Source organism: Mytilus trossulus, chromosome 3, assembly GCF_036588685.1.
Source record: "Mytilus trossulus isolate FHL-02 chromosome 3, PNRI_Mtr1.1.1.hap1, whole genome shotgun sequence".
Taxonomy (NCBI): Eukaryota; Metazoa; Mollusca; class Bivalvia; order Mytilida; family Mytilidae; genus Mytilus; species Mytilus trossulus.
In genome coordinates, this window is record NC_086375.1 from 31,161,764 (window position 1) to 31,186,503 (window position 24,740).

The 24,740-nt window shown below is 33.0% G+C and overlaps 1 protein-coding gene across 1 annotated transcript; it reads right to left on the reverse strand.

Moving 5' to 3' along the window:
* Positions 1-914: 914 nt before the first annotated feature.
* On the reverse strand, positions 915-24,234 carry LOC134711233 (mucin-2-like). Its single transcript, XM_063571716.1, has 5 exons — positions 24,108-24,234; positions 23,287-23,344; positions 20,989-22,600; positions 19,350-19,455; positions 915-2,620 (listed from the first exon to the last, which is right to left on the reverse strand). The coding sequence occupies exons 1-5, from the start codon at positions 24,119-24,121 to the stop codon at positions 2,455-2,457; spliced, it is 1,956 nt and encodes a 651-aa protein (XP_063427786.1). The 5' UTR covers positions 24,122-24,234; the 3' UTR covers positions 915-2,454.
* Between the last annotated feature and the right edge of the window lie 506 nt (positions 24,235-24,740).

The window sequence follows — 24,740 nt, forward strand, 5'->3', positions numbered from 1 at the left end:
AAATTACCCAGAATCCATAAGATTTAGTTGTCAAAAGCTGAATGTTGAACTTTTAATACAAGGGGTGTATTAATTTTTGATGAAATTCTAGTTGAGGGTTGATTTGTCAGAGAGTTATTAGCAGTTTTATTTATATTTTGGGGAAATCAATACTATTGCTATCATATTAAATTGCAGCAAGGTGTCTTTGTTTGTCAATATGTTTATGCCCCATTATGTTTTCTGGTCTGTGCCTCCATCTGTCCTACTTCAGGTTATGTTTTTGGTGCAGGTAGTTTTTGATGAAGTCAAAGTCCAGTCAATTAAAAACTTTGTTCACATGTTCCCTATGATATTATCTTTCTAACTTTTAATGCCAAATTAGAGATTTTATCCCATTTTCACAGTCCCCTGAATAAAGAAAATCCTAGTGCGGACGGGTCATCTGTGTACTATGGACTCATTCTTGTTCCCTTCAAAAACTTTAAATATGTAAATAAAAGTTCTATTTGTAAATATTGCACATTTTATTTTAATAATTATTTTCTTTCAACATCAATTACAATCTATATTTATAAAAGTAACAATAATAAAAAAAATACTTCACACACACAAACACACATGAAATTCTACACTTCGATATGAAAAATCTCTGTATAACTTGGTACTAATTTTGGGGCTAAAAATATACTTGAAAATGGAAATAAACACTGTGTACACACACTTGTAATCTCAATTTTACAGATAAGGAATCAAAATACATTTGAAATTTTAGTAGGCAAATAATTGAGAAAACTTTGATAACTGTTGGGCTTACTTGGATTATGCATAACATCGTGACAAAAGCAGAAATGGCATATAAGCATGGTTTTAAATCTGGACGAGGCTTTCCTGATTTCATTTTTTTTATTTAAAAGCCACTCCAACATTCCTGAATTTATTATAGTGTGCCCTTTTTGTTGGTGTATGAAGCAGGAATCAAAATACTAGTAGACTTTACTTCATGTTTTGAAGGCTTTCAGATAAAAGAATTTGTTATATTATGTTGGTGAGATTGACAGAACTGAGCATTTTTTATTGAGTAAATAAGAAAGACTTATTCTCTCCATGTGTTTTCTGTATGCTAGGAAGCTGATAGATAGAAGAGAAAATTCTCTGTCATCTTTTATGATAAAGATTCGTTATGTCATAGGATAAAAAAAAATAAGAGTGTCATTCAACAGCTCTATCATAAACAAAGAATAGAAAATAAAAACAGCGAAATACATGTATTAATATTGCATGTACAAAATTGAATATTGCTCACAGAATAATTTGCGGTCAGACCCCCTTTACATATTGCACACACACATAAACGTATTATACATACATATTAAAAAACAACAGTTTGCAAAGTTTCTTATAAATTTGACAAAAAAATATAAAGTGTATTTTATTTACAGGAATATAACTAATAATGCATCCAGTTACATTTGACTTTGACATACTGTAATATAGGGTTATTGCATGAATATTAGGGAATATTGTCCCAAGTAGAATTTTATATTGCACCAGTTTGTGATTGCAATATATGTTCTACGAGGGACAATATTCCCCAAATGTAATATTCATACAATAACCCTTTTATTGTATAGCAATATAATATTTGAAAGTAAAAATTGGTTTAAACTAAGATTTTGTCGTTGATGATGTCATTTATATTGAAGATTTATTACACTAGTGCAATACATTGATATCAGAATTTTATTGCACACCAACTTTTGGTTAATTTCTGTGGGAAATATTATATTGCTTGGCAATAATGTTCAAATATCAAGCATTCAGGAAAATTTTCAAATTGTTACAGAACAATGCCTTTATTATTTGTTTGTTAAACTAGTTTAGGGATCTTAATTCTTTCCTGAATGGTAAAATTCTTTTAAAAGCAATCAAAATGAAATAATTATATTGGTCCTCTCAACTCTTAAAAGATGGAGCTTATGTCAAAGCTGGGAAGTAAATGATGGAAGCAAACTAATGATCCAGAAAACCAACAATTTTTTTGGTCCACCTCTCCTTGTGAAACACATTGCAGAAGTGGGGGTGGGGGAATTGAAATTCCGGGAAATTGCATAGAAGCGCTGTCATGTGTACAATAAAAGAGTTTTTTTACACTTAAAAATAAGTGCTGATCAATTATTTTTAACAAGTTATGCCCCTTGGAAATATTAAGCATTCATTTCTTTAAGAAATTTATTAACAGTTTTAAAGAAAACCGCATACATTTTTTTGTTTGGTTATTGCCCTTGATCCTTTGATAGATAAAATATGTGCAACTTTGGAGTCAGGAATCGGCAATCAATTGTTTAGTATGATTCTCTGTAATTTTTACAGAGAATAGCAAGACATAATATAAACAAACACATAACCCCAAACAAAAAACATATCATAAACAATTTGCATAACAGAGATCTCTTTCAGTAGTCAGTTGTGTTTTCAGTATTGTTCATTTTTGAAGGTAACTATTGGTCCCTGGTTTTGGTTTGTGTAAACAAATGTTGGTTCATTACTGTTAACAAAAACATCTACTGGTTCCATACTGGTTATCAGTTCATCATCACTGTCGTCATCTATGTAGTCTAGACGAGACAGGTACATTTGTCTACAATATAACAACACATAATACTTTATGGAGGCATAGATATAAGAAGATGTGGTATGAGTGCCAATGAGACAACTCTCCATCCAAGTAACAATTTATAAAAGTAAACCATAATAGGTCAATGAACGGCCTTCAACACGAAGTCTTGGCATACTCTTTTTCTCTGGATTAGTAAGCTTGGCAAATATTCCACTTACTTTTTTCGTTTGCCCTTGTTTTGACAGGAGCAACATTACTGTTAAAATAGCTATTACAATAGAAATCAGCTATACATATATATATATATATATATATACAACTCGTCTAAACATCAACCCAACAATGTTAGATCTGTAAATTTGCTTTCGCAAATTTTTGGTTCTTCCCTCGCCGGGATTCGAACCCATGCTACTGTGATATCGTGACACCAAATCGCCTGCACTGCAGCCGTCCCGCTAGACCACACGACCACCTGGGCTCTCAAAAAAAAGAGCTTTCGGTGGCCATATGTTACCTTTCCACGTCAGTTTTAATCTAGCGGCGTACTACAGTACATGATATATAAGGCATGAAGATGTTATTGTTACAGATCAGCTAAATTATCTATAGTAAAGGATCCTACAAATTAATGTAAGATACAGTCACAGAAAATAATTATATTCATAAGTACGTCTGAGTCAGTGACAACCCTACAACAGATGTATCCATCGGATCGCCATCAATGATGGTGATACATGGCTGTGTACATAATGTATATACAACTCGTCTAAACATCAACCCAACAATGTTAGATCTGTAAATTTGCTTTCGCAAATTTTTGGTTCTTCCCTCATGCTCTCTAATAACTTTTCTCGTTTGTCCTTGTCACAGTTTCGTAGATGTAACATTATTATAGCTTTAACAAATCAGCTACACATGTCACAACAACTTTCTCTTTTGACCTGTTTTCGTAGATGCAATATTCACGGGTGTCATTCGGTTTATCGAGAGAAATGATCGTGAAAGAATATCCAACGGCGGTCAAGTATTGAGAGACGATCGTGAAAGTTCTGGTAACGGATCGTGATAGACATTTAATGTACATTCTAGTTCAGAATCTTTGAAAAAATCGCTTAATTTTCAAAACGCGGAATAAATCTGAACAAAAAATAATGTCTGTCAAAATGGTTTAACTTCCTCAACATAACTGTGAAAGAAGATAAAGAAAATATGAAGTAATTTTGAAAAAACACAAAAGGCGCAATGCGTGTCTATGAAATTAAATACAAATAACACGCTTTTTTACCTATAATGGTCATATTTTAGAATATCATGATATATTTGAAATTTAATCTTTGGTGTATCTGATAGTACAGTAAAATTAAAGTATGATCTTCCAATAAAAGCGTTAATTTGTTTATGAAATCTAGAATTTGTTGAATTTTCATCAAACTTGATCGTGAAAGATTAGGCAACGTATTATTTCGATCGTGAAAGAAAAAATGCGTGACCAGACTAATACTAGTAATCAGAAATCAGTATTTCTTTTACCATTTGATAAATCTGCAAGTGATTGAAACCTGTAACTATTTTGATCAGGATGGACATTAAAACTATTATCTTTTTTTCTATTCAACACTTTACCTCGAACTAGAGGCTCTTAAGAACCTGTGTCGCTGACCTTGGTCTATGTGAATACTAAACAAAGGACGCAGATGGATTCATGACAAAAGTGTTTTGGTGATGGTGATGGTGATGGTTTTGTACATCTTACTCTACTGAACATTCATTTGCTGCTTACATATATCTATAATGAACTCAGCCCAGTAGTTTCAGTGGAAAATGTTAGTAAAAATTTACAATTTTTTATGAAAATTGTTAAATTGACTATAAAGACAATAACTCCTTCGGGGGTCAATTGAGCATTTTGGTCATGTTGACTTATTTTAGGTCTTACGTTGCTGAACATTATTGCTGTTTACAGTTTATCTCTTTCTATAATAAAATGCAAGATAATAACCAAAAACAGCAAAATGTGCTTAAAATTATTAATTTCAGGGGCAGCGGCCCAACAACGGGTTGTCTGATTCATCTGACAATTTCAGGGCGGTAGATCTTGACTGATCAACAAATTAACCCCTTGTCAGATTTGCTCTAAATGCTTTGGTTTTTGAGTTATAAGCCAAAAACTGCATTTTACCCCTATGTTCTATTTTTAGCCATGCCGGCCATCTTGGTTGGTTGGCCGGGTCACGCCACACATCTTTTAAACAAGATACCCCAATTATGATTGTGGCCAAGATTGGTTTAATTTGGCCCAGTAGTTTCAGAGGACAAATTTTTGAAAAAGTTAACGACGACGACGAAGACGGACGCCAAGTGATGAGAAAAACTCACTTGTCCCTATTGGGCCAGCTGAGCTAAAAAAGAAAATAAAAAAAATAACCTGTCTAAATAAGTGTGAAAGATTTAGCTCTGTGAATTTGTCTAGTGCACTTCAGACAGACCGACACTAGTTAATCTAATATGGATATGCAACGTTTAAACCAAATGTTTTGTTATCCATCAAACAAAAAATCATAGCAAAAAAAGCACATTTCATGTGTAATTTTGGATTGAACGATCACCAACATTTTGTGCAACAGAACTTTTAAAGTTCTTTATAAACAACGCAGATAAGGATTGATTTAACTATATAGGACATACTATAAAATACCAAAGCGCAAATGCTGTAATGTCTTGTTTGCTTTACTTATGATAGAATATTTGTTAGACGTCTATAATATCAAGGGTTTTACTAGAAGTGTCAAATGCGCTTAAGATTGTCAATGTTTCATAAAAAAAAGGTCATGGTCAGATGAACCATGCCATACAGATCTCTGCAAATATCTCGTACACCAAATAAATGTGTTCCGATCCTTACAGTGCCTTAGAAACTGACAATTGTAAAAGTTATGCTTGGCCAATTAATTCGGAACATAAGGTCAAAAGTATATAAACCCTGACCGACAGCCAGGCATAGACATCTTATTATCATTTAATAAATCAAACACAATTGAAGTCATCATGGTCATATAAGAAACAGACAATACACCATACATGTACGAAACAACTTGTCGCTATATCATACAAGTACAAAATGTATATATTCAAAAGGCCAAACAATATGAAACAAACATTGCCGAATGATGCATGATAATGAGTTCAATACTAGTTGAAACCTTGCACAAGTCGAAAATATACACCTTACAATAATAAAAAACAGACAGTTATCCTAAAGCTTAACGAATCCTCGATACGGCCACTAAAATGAATCTTCATCCATGAAATGAGCCAAATTCAGGATCAGGTGAATCCTGTCTTACGGACATTTAGTATAGGATCCAATTAAAAAAATATGGGTATCCTATAACTCACGATAAGTGAGTACTTCACATGACAATAAAAAACTTCATCCTACAATCATCCAACTATTTTACAAACAACATGTTCACAAATGGCCAAATAATAATTTTAATGTATTTGCGCGTCTGGCGTACTAAATTATAATCCTAGTACCTTTGATAACTATTTACACCACTGGGTCGATGCCATTGCTGGTGGACGTTTCGTCCCCGAGGGTATCATCAGCCCAGTATTCAACACTTCGATGTTGACATGAATATCAATAATGTGGTCATTTGATACAAATTTCTTGTTTTCAAAACTTTGAATTTTTCGAAAAAGTAAGGATTACCATAGTCGTATTTGGTACAACTTTTTGAAATTTTGGATCCTCCATGCTCTTCAACATTTTACTTGTTTGGATTGAACCTATTGAGGATGTTGACCTATCTAGCCTTTTTCAATATCAATAACAAATATCAATTATCATATAATGGATGAATAATGTGAACAACTTCGTAGCATCAGATCTTTCACAATCCTTTTCACGATCCTCAAAAATGCGGAACTTGATCTTTCACGATCCAAAAAATCAATTTTGTGTAGATAGTTCTTTATTTACCAAGTTTCAGATTATTATTACTATACTATATATAAAAATATTAATTTTCGCGAACCATTTAGGTCACGGAAATTCCAAAATATGGCATCAGTAAGGAGAGTTGTGCAAATAATGTGAATACACAGAACCCCCATCCAAATTATCTCTAGCTAAAAGTATTCATCTTTTTCTATTTTATATGTACTAACAATATTCCATTTTTCTATAATTTCGATTAAAATATTCCAAAATCTGAGTAAAAATAGATAGAATGTCCCAAATAAACACTGTCTGATTGGTTGAAGTACTGTGGCGTCGATGCTTAGCATAATAAGCCTCGATGTAAAGCACACGCTTCACAGGAATAAGGAGAGTTTAACAAATAATGTGAATACACAGATCCTCCATTCTATTTTTATTTTGCTGGAAATGTTGCAGTGTTCATCATTTCTGTTTTGATTCTGCTCACAACATTCCATTTTTTCTATAATTCCGATTTAGATATGTGGAACCCGCAATAAAAATAGATGGCCTCAATCACGTGGTCTCAATGATTTAATAGCAACGCAAAAAATTCCATTAATCATGTTGTACTTTGTTACCAGTCGGAACTACTCGGCCTTTCTGGTTGCACGAGGTGAATAGCCGAGTTGTTCCGATAGACGATGTTACATAAGCCGAATCACACATACAGATCTTTGCGCTCAAATGTAATTCTTGGTGAAGTATACAGGTAACTTCGTTTACGAAAATTTATACACACTTTTTCATTAACATATTATCAGACTTTTGCATATTAACGTTTTTTTTTTATGCTGAACTGTAGTCGAATTCAATTCTATACATTTATTTTTACGTGAAACAATAGGAGTAAGAATATTTTTTCGCGCCAATTTAAGTAGTTTCATCACCGTCAACAGAGACATATATACACATATGTGTATATATGTCTCTGCCGTCAACACAATTATTTATTGTTATTTTCGTGAAATTTTAGTCATATAGTTTATCAATTAGAGAATTTTTGGTAAGTATTACTTATGCATGTTTAGGTTCTACTGATATGCTTCTCTAGACCTTTTTGACGGTCCGTTTTATCCCATTTATCTCCGATGACAGAAATGTCAACTCGACCTATTCGTGTCGAAAGTGAAAATCCCATCTATTTGATGAAATAATTTCTTCTTCAACGGTTCATGCATTATTTTTGTATTATTTGATAACCAATCACATTCACGTTGCATGATTGCATGAAAATGGTTATGTACATGTATTAGTAAATTGTAAGGGCGATGCAACATGCGAGGTCAGTGTGCGATCACGTGACATTATTATTTGTAAACAAACATGCTCCCCGTGTAACACGTGTCTAAATTATCCTTTCAAAGTGTTATGAATCTTTCAATCACTATTTTATGATATATTTCTTTTTGTTTTTAGGTTTGCATATCAGTAGTCCAAGTGAATTAGAAATAGTTCTGAGTTGAGTGTGTGAGTTTTTTTATAGAATTAGAAGGTAAGTCTACATAAGTTATATTTACATGTAACTAAAGTCTAAAAAGATGACTCCACTTTCCCTCTATTTTTAAAACCCGCTTACCAATTTAAACAGCATTTGCTCCCCTTGAACGCTTATTTGCCCCTTCCCCGTCATTTCCCTTTAAATTTGCTCAAAAGTCATACTTATAGTCCATTTACATTAATGGCTGATTTGTGATTTTACCACCTTAACTGAAATTTTCATATTAAACACATTTGACCATTCAGTATGAGTTCTCATGTTTTTTGTCTTATATGAAGGAGGTTTTAGGTCATGTTTTCCTAAACACCTTATTGCTATTTATCTGTCCGGATTGTTAAAACCACAAAATCAGATAGTGATGAATATGCAAGTTTTCAACAACCCCGGAAATTACACCTTATTTTATTATCGCTATTAAGTCCAATCTGGGAAAAACAGTCATACACTGTATGTACAACTTCCTGTTTTGGTCATGTGGCCGAAAATAGAGGTTTTTTAGTAGAGAGCTGAGGGAGGAAAAACTTAAGAAAGCGATCATGAAGAAACTTTAATAGAGTATGATCCACTTCTTTCGAAATTAAAATTGAAGTAAAAAATTATTTTATTTAAAGTATTTACGGTAAGTTAAAACGGGTCTCTTTAAAAAATATTGTGCATGGTGAATTTTTAAACCGCCCCCCAGATAGCTACAACTGGATGAAAAAGTTGTGTAATTTTAGAACTTATCCTGTATTGAATAAATAGCGATTAGGTGTATTGACATCCACGAAAAAATATAGGAAGTAAGAGATACATGTAACTCCCCTTTAGGTTTTGATAAATATTTGATATGACATTAAGAAGTTATAAAACTTTATTCTTTGAATATGTTTCTAGCTTAACATGCACTCTTAGTACTGCTTTTTATACATCCGTCAAAGACAAGATGTATTATGGTATACAAATGTCCAGTCTGTCTGTCTGTCCGGCGTAAACATGTGGCTCCGTAACTTGAGAACGACTTATCCAAATTTCATGAAACTCAATATAGTTGTTTCTTATGATGGTCAAATGATCTGTATACTTTTTGGTGAAAATAAGATTAAGCCTTTTTGAGTTACGGCACATTGTAACTTTAACAGGGGTGTGTTTTTTTCACATGTCGCACCGTATCTCAAAAACAATTCTTGAATATGGCTTAGAACTTTGAACACTTCTTAGTTATATTAATCTTAATATCTGTATACTTTTTGGTGATGATTCAAAATTTCATATTTGAGTTATTGAGTATTTTGTAAAAAAAAAAAGGGGAGGGGAACCATGTAGGTCACAGAAATTCCATAATATGGCATCAGTAAGGAGAGTTGTACAAATAATGTGAATACACAGAACCCCCATCCACTTACGGTTATTTTTGGAAAACAAATAGTGTGATTTGTCAAATTCAGCTGATTTTTTAATTGTCTGGAAAAAAGTGTACATTTTATGAGGGGGGATAATCCCGAGCTTAAAAACACCCGATCCCGGAGTCCAGATAAAGGTCCTATCCCCCCTTTTTTATGGTCATGTCTAAGAATTACTGTTTAATCTTCATTTGGCAAGAATACTTCAATAAGATACCCCCATTTCTACCCTCATACATGTGCATGGACAGATCATATGTTAATCCTATGTCATTTGAAATTGTGACGCCAGAATGCATTAACCCCCCCCCCCCCCCCCCCCCCCCTTTCTTCATAAGGACAGTTTTATTTTCTTGACCATCTTGAATGAAAAAGTTGACGTAAAACTATGCTTGAAACACGCGTGTCACTCAAACGACTTTAAAGTAGTCTCCCTGATCAATTACCTACATCAAAGTCGAAGGAAAATTCAAGTTTTAAATCTGAGATTTTTCTTGCCCTTTAACATTTATTGTCACAACAACAGCTTTCTTTTCTAAACTATCTTTACATGGAGAGGAGACGTCAAAAGAGTTCTTCAAACACGTGAGTCGAAAAGTGGTAAATAACTTCTGTATGTGACATTTAGTGGAAGCCATTCAAGCATATCATTTTGTCAAACAATTCAATCAACACCTTTATTAATTAGTCCTTTGTTGTCGATAGCTGTAAATTGCAATCAGCTGATAATTGATTTTCTGTCAAAATCTTAATGAGTTCAAGGTGAATTCCGAGTATTGTCTGATAAGTTAAAGTCCGAGAAACTTGAGAAAAGTAAATAAACAAGATGGAGGAAAATAAATCTTTCTATATATTTCTTTCGCCAAATTCTTTCGCAAATGACGAATTTTTATCGCCACAATTATTATATTTTCGCTAATTGGGAAAATGGCGACCGCCAGCGGAAACCCTGTGTGAGGACACCCTATCAAGCTTGCGCTCGTGTTGTGTTAAAACATTTTTAGTATGCTGAAAAATACCAACAATAGAAAAATAATCAAATAATCGATATTGTAAAATATCATTGGTTGAAGAGCCAATGATCTACATACATGTATATACATAAATATATCAACCATAAAATACAACTAATTTAATTAACACCACAACTGTTGGAAAAAACCTTTTATGTCTTTCATATATATAACCTATCGCATTCTAGTCCATTCAACTGACAGAATCAGTGTAAATTTCATGAATTCTTTAATATACATGTATAATCATGGACTATTCTTTTATATAGCAATATCTGTTAGCCATTTAGAGGTCTTTTGCATTTAAAGTTCAGTTTAAGTGGGCTTTTTTTTGCGAAAACAAAGTCAATTACCAAATCATAGTTTACATTTTCTTTATATTTTGCTGTGTGAAAATAACCTTAATATCAAGGACAATATATAGACCCAAAAACTGTCTATCCCATTCTACACACAAGATTTTAGCAGGAAAGACTGTGATTGGTGTATTTAATCATTGCAACTTTTTAATTTGATCTCCTCCACTAATGAAGTAGAATATTTAATGAAGGTGTGTTTACATTTTGGAATATGTTTATATATGTATAGAAATGATGTTGAGCCTGTTTTATAAATTGAAAAGGTTACATTTTTCCCCTTATTTCAAAATCTAAGCTTGAATGTAGTGCCCATACATAGTACTTTCCCAAACTGTTCAGGGTTCAACCTCTGCGATCTTACAAAGCTGCTCCCTGCCGGGAATCTGGTTGTAAGATGTACAACAATCAAAGATCAACCCACACTAAACTGAATGTAATTGAAAGACATCTAGAGGTTGATATCAGAGGCGGATTTAGGGGGGGGCCTGCTTTTTGAGAAAAAAATATGGTTGCTTATATAGGGAATCACTGAATCATGACTTAAGCGAGCCCCCTCTTAGGTCAGTCAGTGGACACCCACTTAAGAAAATTTCTAGATCCGCCACTGGATATACAGTATTGAACAGAAGATGAAAAAGGGAACAATATGGTGAATTTTAGAGATTTATATTATTTCATGTACATGCATTTGAAATATTTCAGATATATTGTTCGATTTTTATACGACCGCAAAATTTGAAAAAAATTTGTCGTATATTGCTATCACGTTGGCGTCGTCGTCGTCCAAATACTTTTCGCACTCTAACTTTAGTAAAAGTGAATAAAAATCTATGAAATTATAACACAAAGTCTATGACCACAAATGAAGACTGGGATTGATTTTGGTAGTTTTGGTCTCAATATTTTAGGAATAAGGGGCAAAAAAGGGCCTAAATAAGCATTTTCTTGGTTTTCGCACTATAACTTTAGTTTAAGTAAATAGAAATCTATGAAATTTTGACACAAGGTTCATGACAATAAATGGAAGGTTGGGATTGATTTTGGGAGTTTTTGTTTAAACTGTTTAGGAATAAGGGGCCCAAATAAGCATTATTCTTGGTTTTTGCACAATAACTTTAGTATAAGTGAATAGAAATCAATGAAATTTAAACACAAGGTTAATAAACACAAAAGAAAGGTTGGGATAGATTTTGGGAGTTTTGGTCCCTACAGTTTGGGAATAAAGGGCCCAAAGGGTCCAAAACTAAACTTTGTTTGATTTCATCAAAAATTGAGTAATTTGGGTTATTGATATGCCAAATTTAACTGTGTATGTAGATTTTTAATTTTTGGTTCCGTTTTCAAATTGATCTAGATTAAGGTCCAAAGGATCCAAAATTAAACTTAGTTTGATTTTAACAAAAATTGAATCTTTGGGGTTCTTTGATATGCTAAATCTAAAAATGTACTTAGATTTTTTATTATTGGCCCAGTTTTCAAGTTGGTCCAAGTCGGGGTCCAAAATTAAACCTTTGTTTGATTTCATCAAAAATTGAACAATAGGGGTTCTTTGATATGCCAAATTTAACTGTGTTAGTAGATTCTTAATTGTTGGTCTGGTTTTCAAATTGGTCTTCATTAAGGTCCAAAGGGTCCAAAATTAAACTAAGTTTGATTTTAACAAAAAAAAATCTTGGGCTTCTTTGATATGCTGAATCTAAACATGTACTTAGATTTTTGATTATAAGCAAAGTTTTCAAGTTGGTCCAAATCAGGATTCAAAATTATTATATTATAAAGTATTGTGCAATAGCAAGAAATTTTCAGTTGCACAGTATTCAGCAATAGCAAGAAATCTTCAATTGTACAGTATTGTTCAATAGCAAGAAATTTTCAATTGCACAGTATTGTGCAATAGCAAGATATTTTCAATTGACAGTATTGCACAATAGCAAGAAATATCTAACTTCACAATATTGTGCAATTGCAATCAATTTTCAATTGGAGTTATCTTTCTTTGTCCAGAATAGATATTTGTGCAATAGCAAGATATTTTCAATATTCTTTGTAAATTTGAGTTATCTTTCTTTGTCCAGAATAGTAGTTGAATCAACTTAAATCATTGTTTTATACTATAATCAATGTATTTTCACCATTACTACCAACTGATAAATTAAAACAATCTTTACCATTCAGTGATAACAAGCACTTTTTTAAAGTCATAAGAAACGAGTGACCGGTGAAAAATAATGTTCTTCCAATTCTTGAACCAATGCATACAAACATCATAAACTTAGTCTTCTGTGCACGTAATTTATCATCTTTTCGTGTAAATTTCAAATGAGTCAATTTTTTTTTCAATCGGTCAGTGTTGTTGTGAAAATATGGCAGGTAATTAAAGTTCGTGTTTTGAAGCCGAGGTTTAACAATGTTCACCTGTTTGTCAACAATTGACAAAAAATAAACAAAAAAGCATGGAACGAGAGCATGTGTTTAACATGTAAATTCAGATAATAGTTTATTTTAAGGACATTCATGCGTATTGTGACCAACGGATTTTTACGAGATGGGTCACACTGAGGTCACTTTGCATACGGAGAATATGTCGGGGGAATTGCTTGCTGGAAGGAAGCAATTAAAATAAAGTACACTTTTTCTAAATATGAATAAATTAAAGAATTTTCTACAGAAAAAAGTATATGTACATAAGTTTTATAATGAAAACTATCCATTGAGTTATTAAAAACATATGCATTAATTTTTTTTGATTTGAGGTTTCTTATGACTTTAACACACATTTTAATATTTTATGATGTATTTAAATGAGCAGTTATGTTGCAAACTCCATTAGAAATTTGAATTGAGACCAGTTTTGGAATAAGGGAAAGTTTTTCTCATTTCAGATTTCATAAACAAAAATAAAATTTCTTCAAATATTTTTTTGAGAGGATTATTATTCAACAGCATAGTGAATTGTTCAAAGGCAAATTTTTAGTCTTACATATATACTTTATAATTTTAGTCTTGCATGTATATAATTTTGTGTACAATACATATATCACTGATTCAGTGGCAATGGTAAATAGACACTGACAAGTCTTAGATAATATTTTAGTTTTGAATGTTTTGTCCATTGACTAAAACTAGGTGGAGGTTTGAGTGTTCTTATTTCCAACAGAGGTACACTCAACATATATCGTGCATTAAGCAAATTGATAGTTGCTAGATACGGAATGATTATACCACAAGAAAATTTTAACCTGTGTATATATACTTAATAAAATATGATTAAAAACATCATGTCTTTTTCAGGACTTCCGAATCCAACCATGTAGTATGGAATGTTGTTGAAATATGGTTTTGGTCAATGGATGTTAATGAAGGACCTGTAGTACAAAGTATATCACTGGATTTAGCTCTTTGTCTAAGTGTAATATTAAAGTACTTTGCTTTGAGCTCAGTTCATTGTTATGCAATTCATTCTTTGTGAAATAAAGATTTGACAGAAAACTCTCATGTACAAGGATTTGTCAAAGTAGTACCACCTCTATTTACAATGTAAGTATTCAGGAGATAAAAGCATTCTATTTTGATTTGAACCAAACATATTATAAAAAAAAAGAACAAATTTACCCGAGGATGCTACTCCCACTACTAGCTAGGTTGTTTTAATACATCTGTAGACTGTACTGCCTACTGATGACTCAGTCCTGAGTGTAAATTGTCCTTCAACTATGTGGGGAAAAAATTATAAGGCCTATCTAGGCTTATCAATTTCTAAAACTATATTTCATTGTACATATTTGAAATTTTTATACAACCACAAAAATTTTGGCAGTTGAAATACATGTAGGTATCCTGTCGTCGTCTTTCCAAGACGGATGGTTTCCAGATAATAACTTCAGTATAAGTAAAAAGGAAGCCATAAAATTATAACATAATATTTATAATCATAAAAGGAAGCTTAGGATTGTTTTGGGGCGGTTATATATATATATAGTCCCTAAGGTTTATGAATAAGGGTTCCAAAGGTACCCAAAACACGCATTAATCTTGTGTCAGTACAAAAAGTTGTGTATAAGTATTTCAATTGTTCTGAAACTGGACCATAATATTTAATACCATAAGTAGAAGTTTGGGGTCTATTTTATGGGTTATGGGGCAAACAGTCGAGGAATTGAGGGCCAAAAACAAACATTTTTGTAGATTCAAGACAATAAATTGGAGTTATCTTTCTTTGTCCAGAATGGTTGTTGAACTACCTAAAACTATTGCTTTATGAAATCTTCTTTGAAAATTGGAGTTATCTTTCTCTGTCCAGAATAGTAGTTGAATCGACTTAAAATAATGCTATATATACAATATATAATGCAAAATTCACTTTACTACCAACTGATAAATTTAAGCAGTCTTTGATAGCCATTCAGTGATTACAAGCACTTTGATTATCATTCTAGGGTTATCCCCTTTCACAAATGAAAAAATTTCTCAAGTTTGTCTCAACTAAATTTAGTGAAATGTGTATATAATGATTATTACCTCTAAACTCGGTTTAAGTTCAATTTTTAGCAGCTTCACTTTTAAAGTTCTTGATTTATGTAATTTTATAACGTTATATGCTAGCGGAGGCATCATCACCATGACTGTGTGACATTTATACTTTAATACTTTATGATGTATTAAAATGAGTAGTTGAATAATTATTGTTGCAAACTCCATTAAAAATTTGATTTGAGATCAGTTTTATACGACCGCAAAAATTGAAAACTTTTTGGTTGTACATTGGTATCACGTTGGCATCATTGTCTTCATCCAATGACATTCGGTTTTCGCACTCCAACTTCAGTAAAAGTAAAATAGAAATATATGAAATTTAGACACAAGATTTATGACCATGAAAGGAAGGCTGGGATTGATTTTGGGTATTTTGGTCTCAACAGTTTAGGAATAAGGGGCCAAATTAGCATTGTTCTTGGTTTTTGCTCTATAACTTAAGTATTAGTAAACAGAAATCTATGATATTTTAACATAAGGTCTATGGCTACATAAGGAGGCTTGGGATAGATTTTGGTAATTTTAGTTTCAACAGTGTAGGATTTAGGGGCCAAAAACAGGCCCCAAATAAGCATTTTTCTTGGTTTTTGAACAATAACTTTAGTATAAGTTACTAGAAATCTATAAAGGTTTATGACCACTAAAGGAAGGTTTGGATTGATTTTGGGAGTTTTGGTCCCAAGGAATAAGGGGGCCAAAATTAAACTTTGTTTGATTTCATCAAAAAAATGAATTATTGTGCTTCTTTGATATGCCAAATCTAACCGTGTCCAAATTCTTAATTTTAGGTCCTGTTTTCTAATTGGTCTACATTAAAGTCCAAAGGGTCCAAAATTAAAATAAGCTTGATTTTAATAAAAATTGAATTCTTGGGGTTCTTTGATATGGTGAGTCTTAACATGTACTTAGATTTTTGATTATGGGCCCAGCTTTCAAGTTGGTCCAAATCGGGGTCAAAAATTATTAAACTAAGTATTGTGCAATAGCAAGAAATTTTCAATTGCACAGTATTCTGCAATAGCAAGAAATCTTCAATTGCACAGTATTGTTCAATAGCAAGAATTCTTTAATTGCACAGTATTGCACAATGGCAAGAAATCTTCGATTGCACATTATTGTGCAATAGCAAGAAATTTTTAATTGAACAGTATTGCACAATAGCAAGAAATATCTAATTGCACAATATTGTGCAATAGCAAGAAATTTTTAATTGCACAGTATTGCCAATAGCCAGAAATATTCAATTGCACAGGATTGTCCCGTTTTCAAATTGGTCTACATTGAGATCCAAAGGGTCAAAAATTGAACTTTGTTTCATTTCAACAAAAATTGAATTCTTGGGATTCAAACGCATTGATCTCAGCAATTTCTTCACTGTCGTTCCCTCAATAACTGCATTAAACAGTTTCTAATCATTATTAATTCAAAACCATTTTATTATACCAATGTCTCACACACAACATATTATAGTATACTGTTGTCTATCAGTCCATCATCCACACTTCAGACAATAACTAGAAAACACTTTCCCCTACTTTCAAGAAACTTTGTTGAAATGTTTATATCTATTGACATTAGCTCCACCTCGATTTTATAAATTTCAGAATTTTCATTTCCATGTTATGAAGAGAGATTTTATCCTGAAAAAAGAGAATTTTCCAATTTTGAACAATAACACAAAAATGCATCCATCACCTTTAATTAAACTTTGGTGAATTGTTTACACTATTGACCTAAGGTCCCTTTTGATTGTAATAAATTTCAGATTATACATTTCTGTGTTATGAATTTTTATATATGCTAAAAAAAAGAAGGGATTTTATAGTTTTTGGACACCTATAAGTGCAGGAGTTTCTGGCTACATTGAAAACCCATTGGAGGCCTTCAGCTGTTGTCTACTCTATGGTTGGGTTGTTGTCACTTTGACACTTTCCTCATTTCCCATCTCAATTATTCACATAAACACTTCCACATCATTTTATAAAACTTGAATGAATTGTCTATGTCTGTTGACTTCAGCTACATTTCAAAATTTAAAACAAGATTAACAACTACAGGTCCCCAAATAGCCTTCAACAATGACAAAAGCTCATACAGCACAGTCAGCTATAAAAGACCTTAAAGTCATAAGAAACGAGTGATCGGTGAAAAATAATGTTCTTCAATTCTTAAACCAATGCATACAAACATCATAAACTTAGTCTTCTGTGCTCCAATTTATCATTTTTTTCGTGTAAACTTCGTATAATCGTTTTTCAATCTGTCAGTGTTGTTGTGAAAATATGGCAGGTAATTAAAGTTCGTGTTTTGAAGCCGAAGTTTAACGATTGTCACCTGTTAGTCAACAATTGACGAAAAATAAACAAAAAAGCATGGAAATTGAGCACGTGTTTAACATGTAAATTCAGATAATAGTTTATTTTAAGGACATCCATGCGTATTGTGGTCACCGGATTTTTACGAGATGGGTCACACTGAGGTCACCTTGCATACGGAAAATATAACGGGGGAATTGCTTGCTGGAAGGAAGCAATTCAAATAAAGTAAACTTCTTCTAAATATGAATAAATTAAAGAATTTTCTTCAGACAAAGTATATGTACATAAGTTTTACAATGAAAACTATCGATTGAGTTATAAAAAACACATGCATTACTTTTTTTTTGATTTGAGGTTTCTTATGACTTTAAAATAACAAATATAAAACAAATAGACTAATAATTGTACAAAACAAAATAGTTCAACCTTTAAGCAAGCTTAAAAGGAATCAAGACATATCATGCGCTTACAGTGCAGCTATTTATTAACAAACTCCATATTCAAACACTCAAACAACTAATTCATAGAGAGGGGTGGAAGTTGAAGCCCCCTTTTTTATCAGTCAATGCATTTGAATGAAGACATGTACACATCAACTCAATTTGTTAATACACATTTCCAGTCTAGCTTTCAATACATTTGTAACAACCTTTAACCCCACTGACAATTTGCGTCTGTGTCCATACTTGTATTTATACAAAATAACTTTGGAAACCGTTTAATTTATTCAAATACAATGCCCTTATTCTGATAAACGTAGTTTATCTAGTCGAATTTGTGAGAAAAAAAAATCGTGTTTGTTTACATTTTTTATTTCATTGAAATGTCGAGAAGCAATTTGCCTTTTGTCGTTTTGTAATAACTATGTACTTTTGAAACTGGATATTCTGACATACTGATCATAATGTTAATCCATTTTGACAGACAGTTTTATTTTGTGGTAAATGTGTCTGTGTAATTTATTAAATTAGAATATTTACTGAACTTTCATATGTCTTCTCGATTAAATGTCTTTCACGATCCGTTACCAGAACTTTCACGATCGTCTCTCAATACTCGACCGCCGTACGTTAGATATTCTTTCACGACCATTTTTCTCGATAAACCGAATGACACCCGTGATATTACTATTATAACTATATTATTACAATGAAAACAGCTACACAAAATGTCAAATCATATGCTTCCTAATAACTTTTCTCATTTATCTTATTTTCGTTAATGTGACATTATTATAGCTATTACAATGAAAACAGCTACACGTGTAATATGCTTTCTAATCAATTTCTCGGTTGCCTTGTTTTCGTAGATGTTACAGTTACATTATTATAGCCTGGCATCCTGACCCAATCTAATATTTCGTCGATAGGCTACTGTCGTGCAGTGCGGAGTCATGATCCCAGGCTAACATTTTTCTAGCTATAACAATGAAAACAGCTACACATGTCACCAAATGTAATCTACTCGCGTCTTGGTTGACTTGTTTTTGTAGATGCAATATTAATATTACTATTATAACAAAAATTATATAACAGCTTCATATTTCATATGCACTCTACTCACTTTAATCATTTTTTTTCGTAGGTGAAATATCACTATAATAATTAGTTTTACAATAAAAAAAAAACCAGCTACACATGTCATTTGTAATCTACTCACTTTTCTCGTTTGCCTTGTTTACGTAGATGTAATATTACTATTATAACTATAACAATGAAAACAGCTATACACGTAGTTGACACGGCTACTGTAACCAAAATACTATCTGAAATTTCAAGTGGTACAAAGATGAAGCAAACTGTTTATTTTTATATAATTACATTAGATGTAAGTTTCATTATAATACGTTATTCTGATTGGCTAACATGTTATTCCGTAAACAATTGCATCAGACAATAACATTTATCATGCATGATGACACGAGGTCCCACAAAAAAGTGCACAGGTGAATTAAATAAAACTGGATAAAAATCGTGTTTTCATGATTTTAGCTAAAAAAATGTAATTATAAGTATTGAATACTTCTTTTTGAAACTTTATAGGGTTGTTAAAGGGTTGACCGTGCGTACATTTTTAGAATGATTTATTGAAGCGCTTCCGCGCTTCATACAAAATGTACTTCGGTCAACGCTTTTACCACCCAATAAATTTACAAAAAGAAGCATTCAATTCTTAAATAATACAAGAGGGCCGGGGTGGGGTTAACAGAATGCAGGGGTAGGACAAGAAATATATGGACATTTCTAATATGACGTGCTTCTTTCGCTTTATAAATAAACCCATGTTCACAGCTCTAAATAAAAAAAATGTCATGCGCATTTTGACTACTGCAGAATAATGAATCAATTTTATCAAATTGGCATGCATTTCGTATATTTCGTTAACTTAAAACACTTCCAAACTCTTAAATCATGGATACACATGTAGTTACCAATTCATTTATTATGACTGTAATATGTTGCATTCCGAAATTGACATATTTGACCAAAAAATCCCCCCTCTGAAAAATCACATACTTGGGCTGCCGTAGAACATATTTTTTTTAATGTACTTTGATAATATTGACAATTACCAAGTTGCACGATGCTGATGAAAGTGTGCTGTATACGTAATATGATTCCTTAAGGTTTTTGTTAGTTTGTAACACAGTGAAGGAATGACACAAGTTTTGACAGTCGTAAAACCTTGATACCTCAGTGTCGTAATATTCATTTTAGAAAACTATACATTATTTGTTTTATCCCCTTTTTTCCTTACATTCCGCAAAATGAAGTCCATTCGACCAGCTTCAAAATCACACGCAACCTATACGACACGTCTAGCATACAAAGACAGTGCAGAAAGATAGTCATAACTTCAACAATAAAAATGTGTGTACAAAAACTCGAGCATCCCCCCCCCCCCCCAACCGTGTCTCCCCTTTCCCTTGAGTCAATGAGCACGCTGTTGTTATAAATAAATGTTTAAACACAAAAATAACAGAAGCTGCAGCAAAAAAAAATTAACCAACTTTAAAAAATCACGTGCCAAAAAAATCAGATTTGACATACACAAGACGATTACTTAAAAGGGAACAGCTCCATAAATACTAGTACACAAATGCAGACAAAATGTATATTTCTAGTACGTTTCTTGGTGAAATTGGTTGGACCAGTATTACTATTATCGGTTTTGAATAACGAGAACACAACCTAATAAGTAAACATACGTAGAAGATTTGTTGATTCATTATTCTAAATACTTAACATACAATGGTACAATCCCTTACATTTAAGTTACAGTTATTAACAACACTTACTGTCTTTTGATGGTTTACTACTAAGTGGAACAAGTGGAGTTGTTGTCATTAAGTTGTTCGACGTTGTGAAAAACTTTTGAGTTGATGTTCTATTTTGCTTCTGTTTTGAATGTGTTGTTGTTACCACTGTTGATGTAGTCTTAATGGTAGATGTTGAAACCTTTTTGGTAGATAATACTGATGTCTTTGTGGTAGGTAAAACTGGTTTCTTAGCGGAAGATTCTGTTGCTGTCTTTTTAGTAGTAGATACTGATTTGTTTGTGGTTAGTGATATCGATGTCTTTGTGATAGGTAATGTCGATTTCTTTGGAGTAGTAGTTACTGATTTCTTTGTGGTGGGTGACATGGTTGTAGTTGTAGGAGAAACTGTTGTCGACTTTGTGGTAGGTGGCGTGGGTGTAGTTATATGAGAAACTGTTGTCGACTTTGTGGTAGGTGGCGTGGGTGTAGTTATATGAGAAACTGTTGTCGACTTTGTGGTAGGTGGCGTTGGTGTAGTAGGAGAAACTGTTGTCGACTTTGTGGTAGGTGGCGTGGGTGTAGTTGCAGGAGAAGCTGTCGTCGACTTTGTGGTAGGTGGAGTGGGTGTAGTTATATGAGAAACTGTTGTCGACTTTGTGATAGGTGGCGTGGGTGTAGTTATATGAGAAACTGTTGTCGACTTTGTGGTAGGTGGCGTGGGTGAAGTAGGAGAAACTGTTGTCGACTTTGTGGTAGGTGGCGTGGGTGTAGTTGTAGAAGAAACTGTCGTCGACTTTGTGGTAGGTGGAGTGGGTGTAGTTATATGAGAAACTGTTGTCGACTTTGTGGTAGGTGGCGTTGGTGTAGTAGGAGAAACTGTTGTCGACTTTGTGGTAGGTGGCGTGGGTGTAGTTGCAGGAGAAGCTGTCGTCGACTTTGTGGTAGGTGGAGTGGGTGTAGTTATATGAGAAACTGTTGTCGACTTTGTGGTAGGTGGCGTGGGTGTAGTTATATGAGAAACTGTTGTCGACTTTGTGGTAGGTGGCGTTGGTGTAGTAGGAGAAACTGTTGTCGACTTTGTGGTAGGTGGCGTGGGTGTAGTTGCAGGAGAAACTGTCGTCGACTTTGTGGTAGGTGGAGTGGGTGTAGTTATATGAGAAACTGTTGTCGACTTTGTGGTAGGTGGCGTGGGTGTAGTTATATGAGAAACTGGTGTCGACTTTGTGGTAGGTGGCGTGGGTATAGTAGGAGAAATTGTTGTCGACTTTGTGGTAGGTGGCGTGGGTGTAGTTGTAGAAGAAACTGTCGTCGACTTTGTGGTAGGTGGCGTTGGTGTAGTACGAGAAACTGTTGTCGACTTTGTGGTAGGTGGCGTGGGTGTAGTACGAGAAACTGTTGTCGACTTTGTGGTAGGTTGCGTGGGTGTAGTTATATGAGAAACTGTTGTCGACTTTGTGGTAGGTGGCGAGGGTGTAGTTGTAGGAGCAACTGTTGTCGACTTTGCGATAGGTTTCGTGGTTGTAGTTAATTTTGCAGGAGAAACTGTTGTCGACTTTGTGGTAGGAGACGTGGTTGTTGGAGGTGCCACAGCCGTCCCGTTAGGATTTGCCTTCACATTGTTCAGCATCACCTTTGCATCCACTGTCAATGTCTGTTCGTCGTAAAAAAATGAATTAATATAACATTAGTTTGTTAGTTTGTGCATAAAAACATTGAAGCTTCAACATTCAAAAAGTAATACATTGTACATTGAAATTTTAACGGGAATTATCTAAAACAGCTACATCGACCACAATCTTAGAAGTCTAGATAGAAATAAAATACTATTTATTTAAAAATAGTTGTCGTCTACGATACTTTAGCCGGTTGTAGCTATTATATAGAAAGGATTCATATTATCAGCCCCGTACAAGACCCTTGTGTTTGTTTGTTGTTTTCTTGTTTTCCAGAAGCTAGTAACGATATCATCTAATGGTGAATAATGACATCGTATATTTTTCAGTGCATATAAACCAGTCTCGATCTATCCATCATCAAGATATCAATTAATTCTTTTTGTGTGAAAGATTGACTCTTGATGTTTAACACCGCTTTCAACACTCTTGTTCATATCATGGCTGTAAATACCATTGTCATTAATCAATACTATTACATTCACCTGACGGCCTTTAGATTTTTTTGTTTGATGTTTTTACCCAGTTATTTTTTGTTTTAATTGGATTTTTTACGGGTGGAGGGCCTTATAATGGACATTTACCCTACATATTTCCTCAAGTTCGGATCAACGTTTATTATAACAATTCAACACAAAAAGTAGTTCATATTTTACAAACTCACCATAAGGATTAAAGTTACGAATAAGAAAATATACCGGTTCTCCATATTCAGTGTCATCCTAGTGAAATAAAAACCATCATTAAATGTTTAACTTCTGTAGTGTATTGAATTGCATTTACATTTCTTGTCTATCATAGAAAAATCACCGATATGTTTTTGGGGAATAGAGGTCGGAAAAGTTTGGAATATAAATGCAGAAAGGCCTATCATTTTTCGGCTACTTAATTCTAAGATTTTTAAGCGGTAAATTATTCTATGCCCTAGATTGGTTGATTGTTGGTTATAAATCAGTGCCAGTGGCAAACATTTCATACATGTTCAGGAACAGCGCTCGACCAATAAGATGATATTGAAATAATTTCACATATTTGCTTGATTACTGGTAGGTCAAGTGTGTATGAACATATGAAATAGTTTAGATTATAATTGAACGCGAGTCTTGACTATGAGCGAAATTTTCACATCTTCAACCACATGCATTCGTGTGTTATACGTAAAAATGTTGCAGAAAGAGATCTGTTAGAAATCACGTGTTAATTCCGTTTTAACTGTGTTTGAAAAAAAGTACGGTACATTGGCGGAGTGTGTATGTGTATTTGACAATATTTCTAGATAAGCAGCAATACATGTTGAAACACCGTCACATGTACATTACTACATAAAGTATAAAGTATACGGTCAACTCAAGTCGAGTAGTGACACACACTCGCATAAGAATAAACGTCCGTATTGTACACTGAGCCGAAAGTACATATTGTGAACTATTTGGGCCTTGGAATACTGATTCTTTTATATTTGTTTCAATAATTTATTATCCTTACCTTTTAATACACATACGTAAATAGTCACTCTTTGTTTGGTAACTTATATAAAAACTTTGCTATCAATAAGTAAACAAATCATTCATATCTATGGTTAAATATTGATAATCACTGTATATGATGCAACCAAATAACATAGTTTAACGAAAAAAGATAAAAACTCATTGTAATAATATTTGTAAAAATACGTATAAACAATTTAAAGTTTCATTTTTGTCGAGCCTTCGACTTTAGTCGAAAAAGCGAGACTAAGTGATCCTACATTCCGTCGTCGTCATCGTCGGCGGCGGCGTCCACAATATTCACTCTGTGGTTAAAGTTTTTGAAAATTTAATATCTTTCTTAAACTATACTGGATTTCTACCAAACTTGGACAGAAGCTTGTTTATGATCATAAGATAGTATCCAGAAGTAAAATTTGTAAAAATAAAATTATGTTTTTTCTGTATTTTATTTATAAATGGACTTAGTTTTTCTGCGGGGAAACATACCATTCACTCTGTGGTTAAAGTTTTTAAAATTTGAATATCTTTCTTAAACTATACTTGATTTCTACCAAACTTGGACAGAAGCTTGTTTATGATCATAAGATAGTATCCAGAAGTAAAGTTTGCAAAAATAAAATTCCATTTT

What these genes read in the sequence shown, in the direction of transcription:
- LOC134711233 (XM_063571716.1), bottom strand. An exon ending in TCGTAACTTTAATCCTTATG is followed by an intron (nt 22,601 to 23,286) that starts GTGAGTTTGTAA and finishes TACGACGAACAG; the next exon opens with ACATTGACAGTGGATGCAAA. An exon ending in TAGTAAACCATCAAAAGACA is followed by an intron (nt 19,456 to 20,988) that starts GTAAGTGTTGTT and finishes TTGAAATTTCAG; the next exon opens with ATAGTATTTTGGTTACAGTA.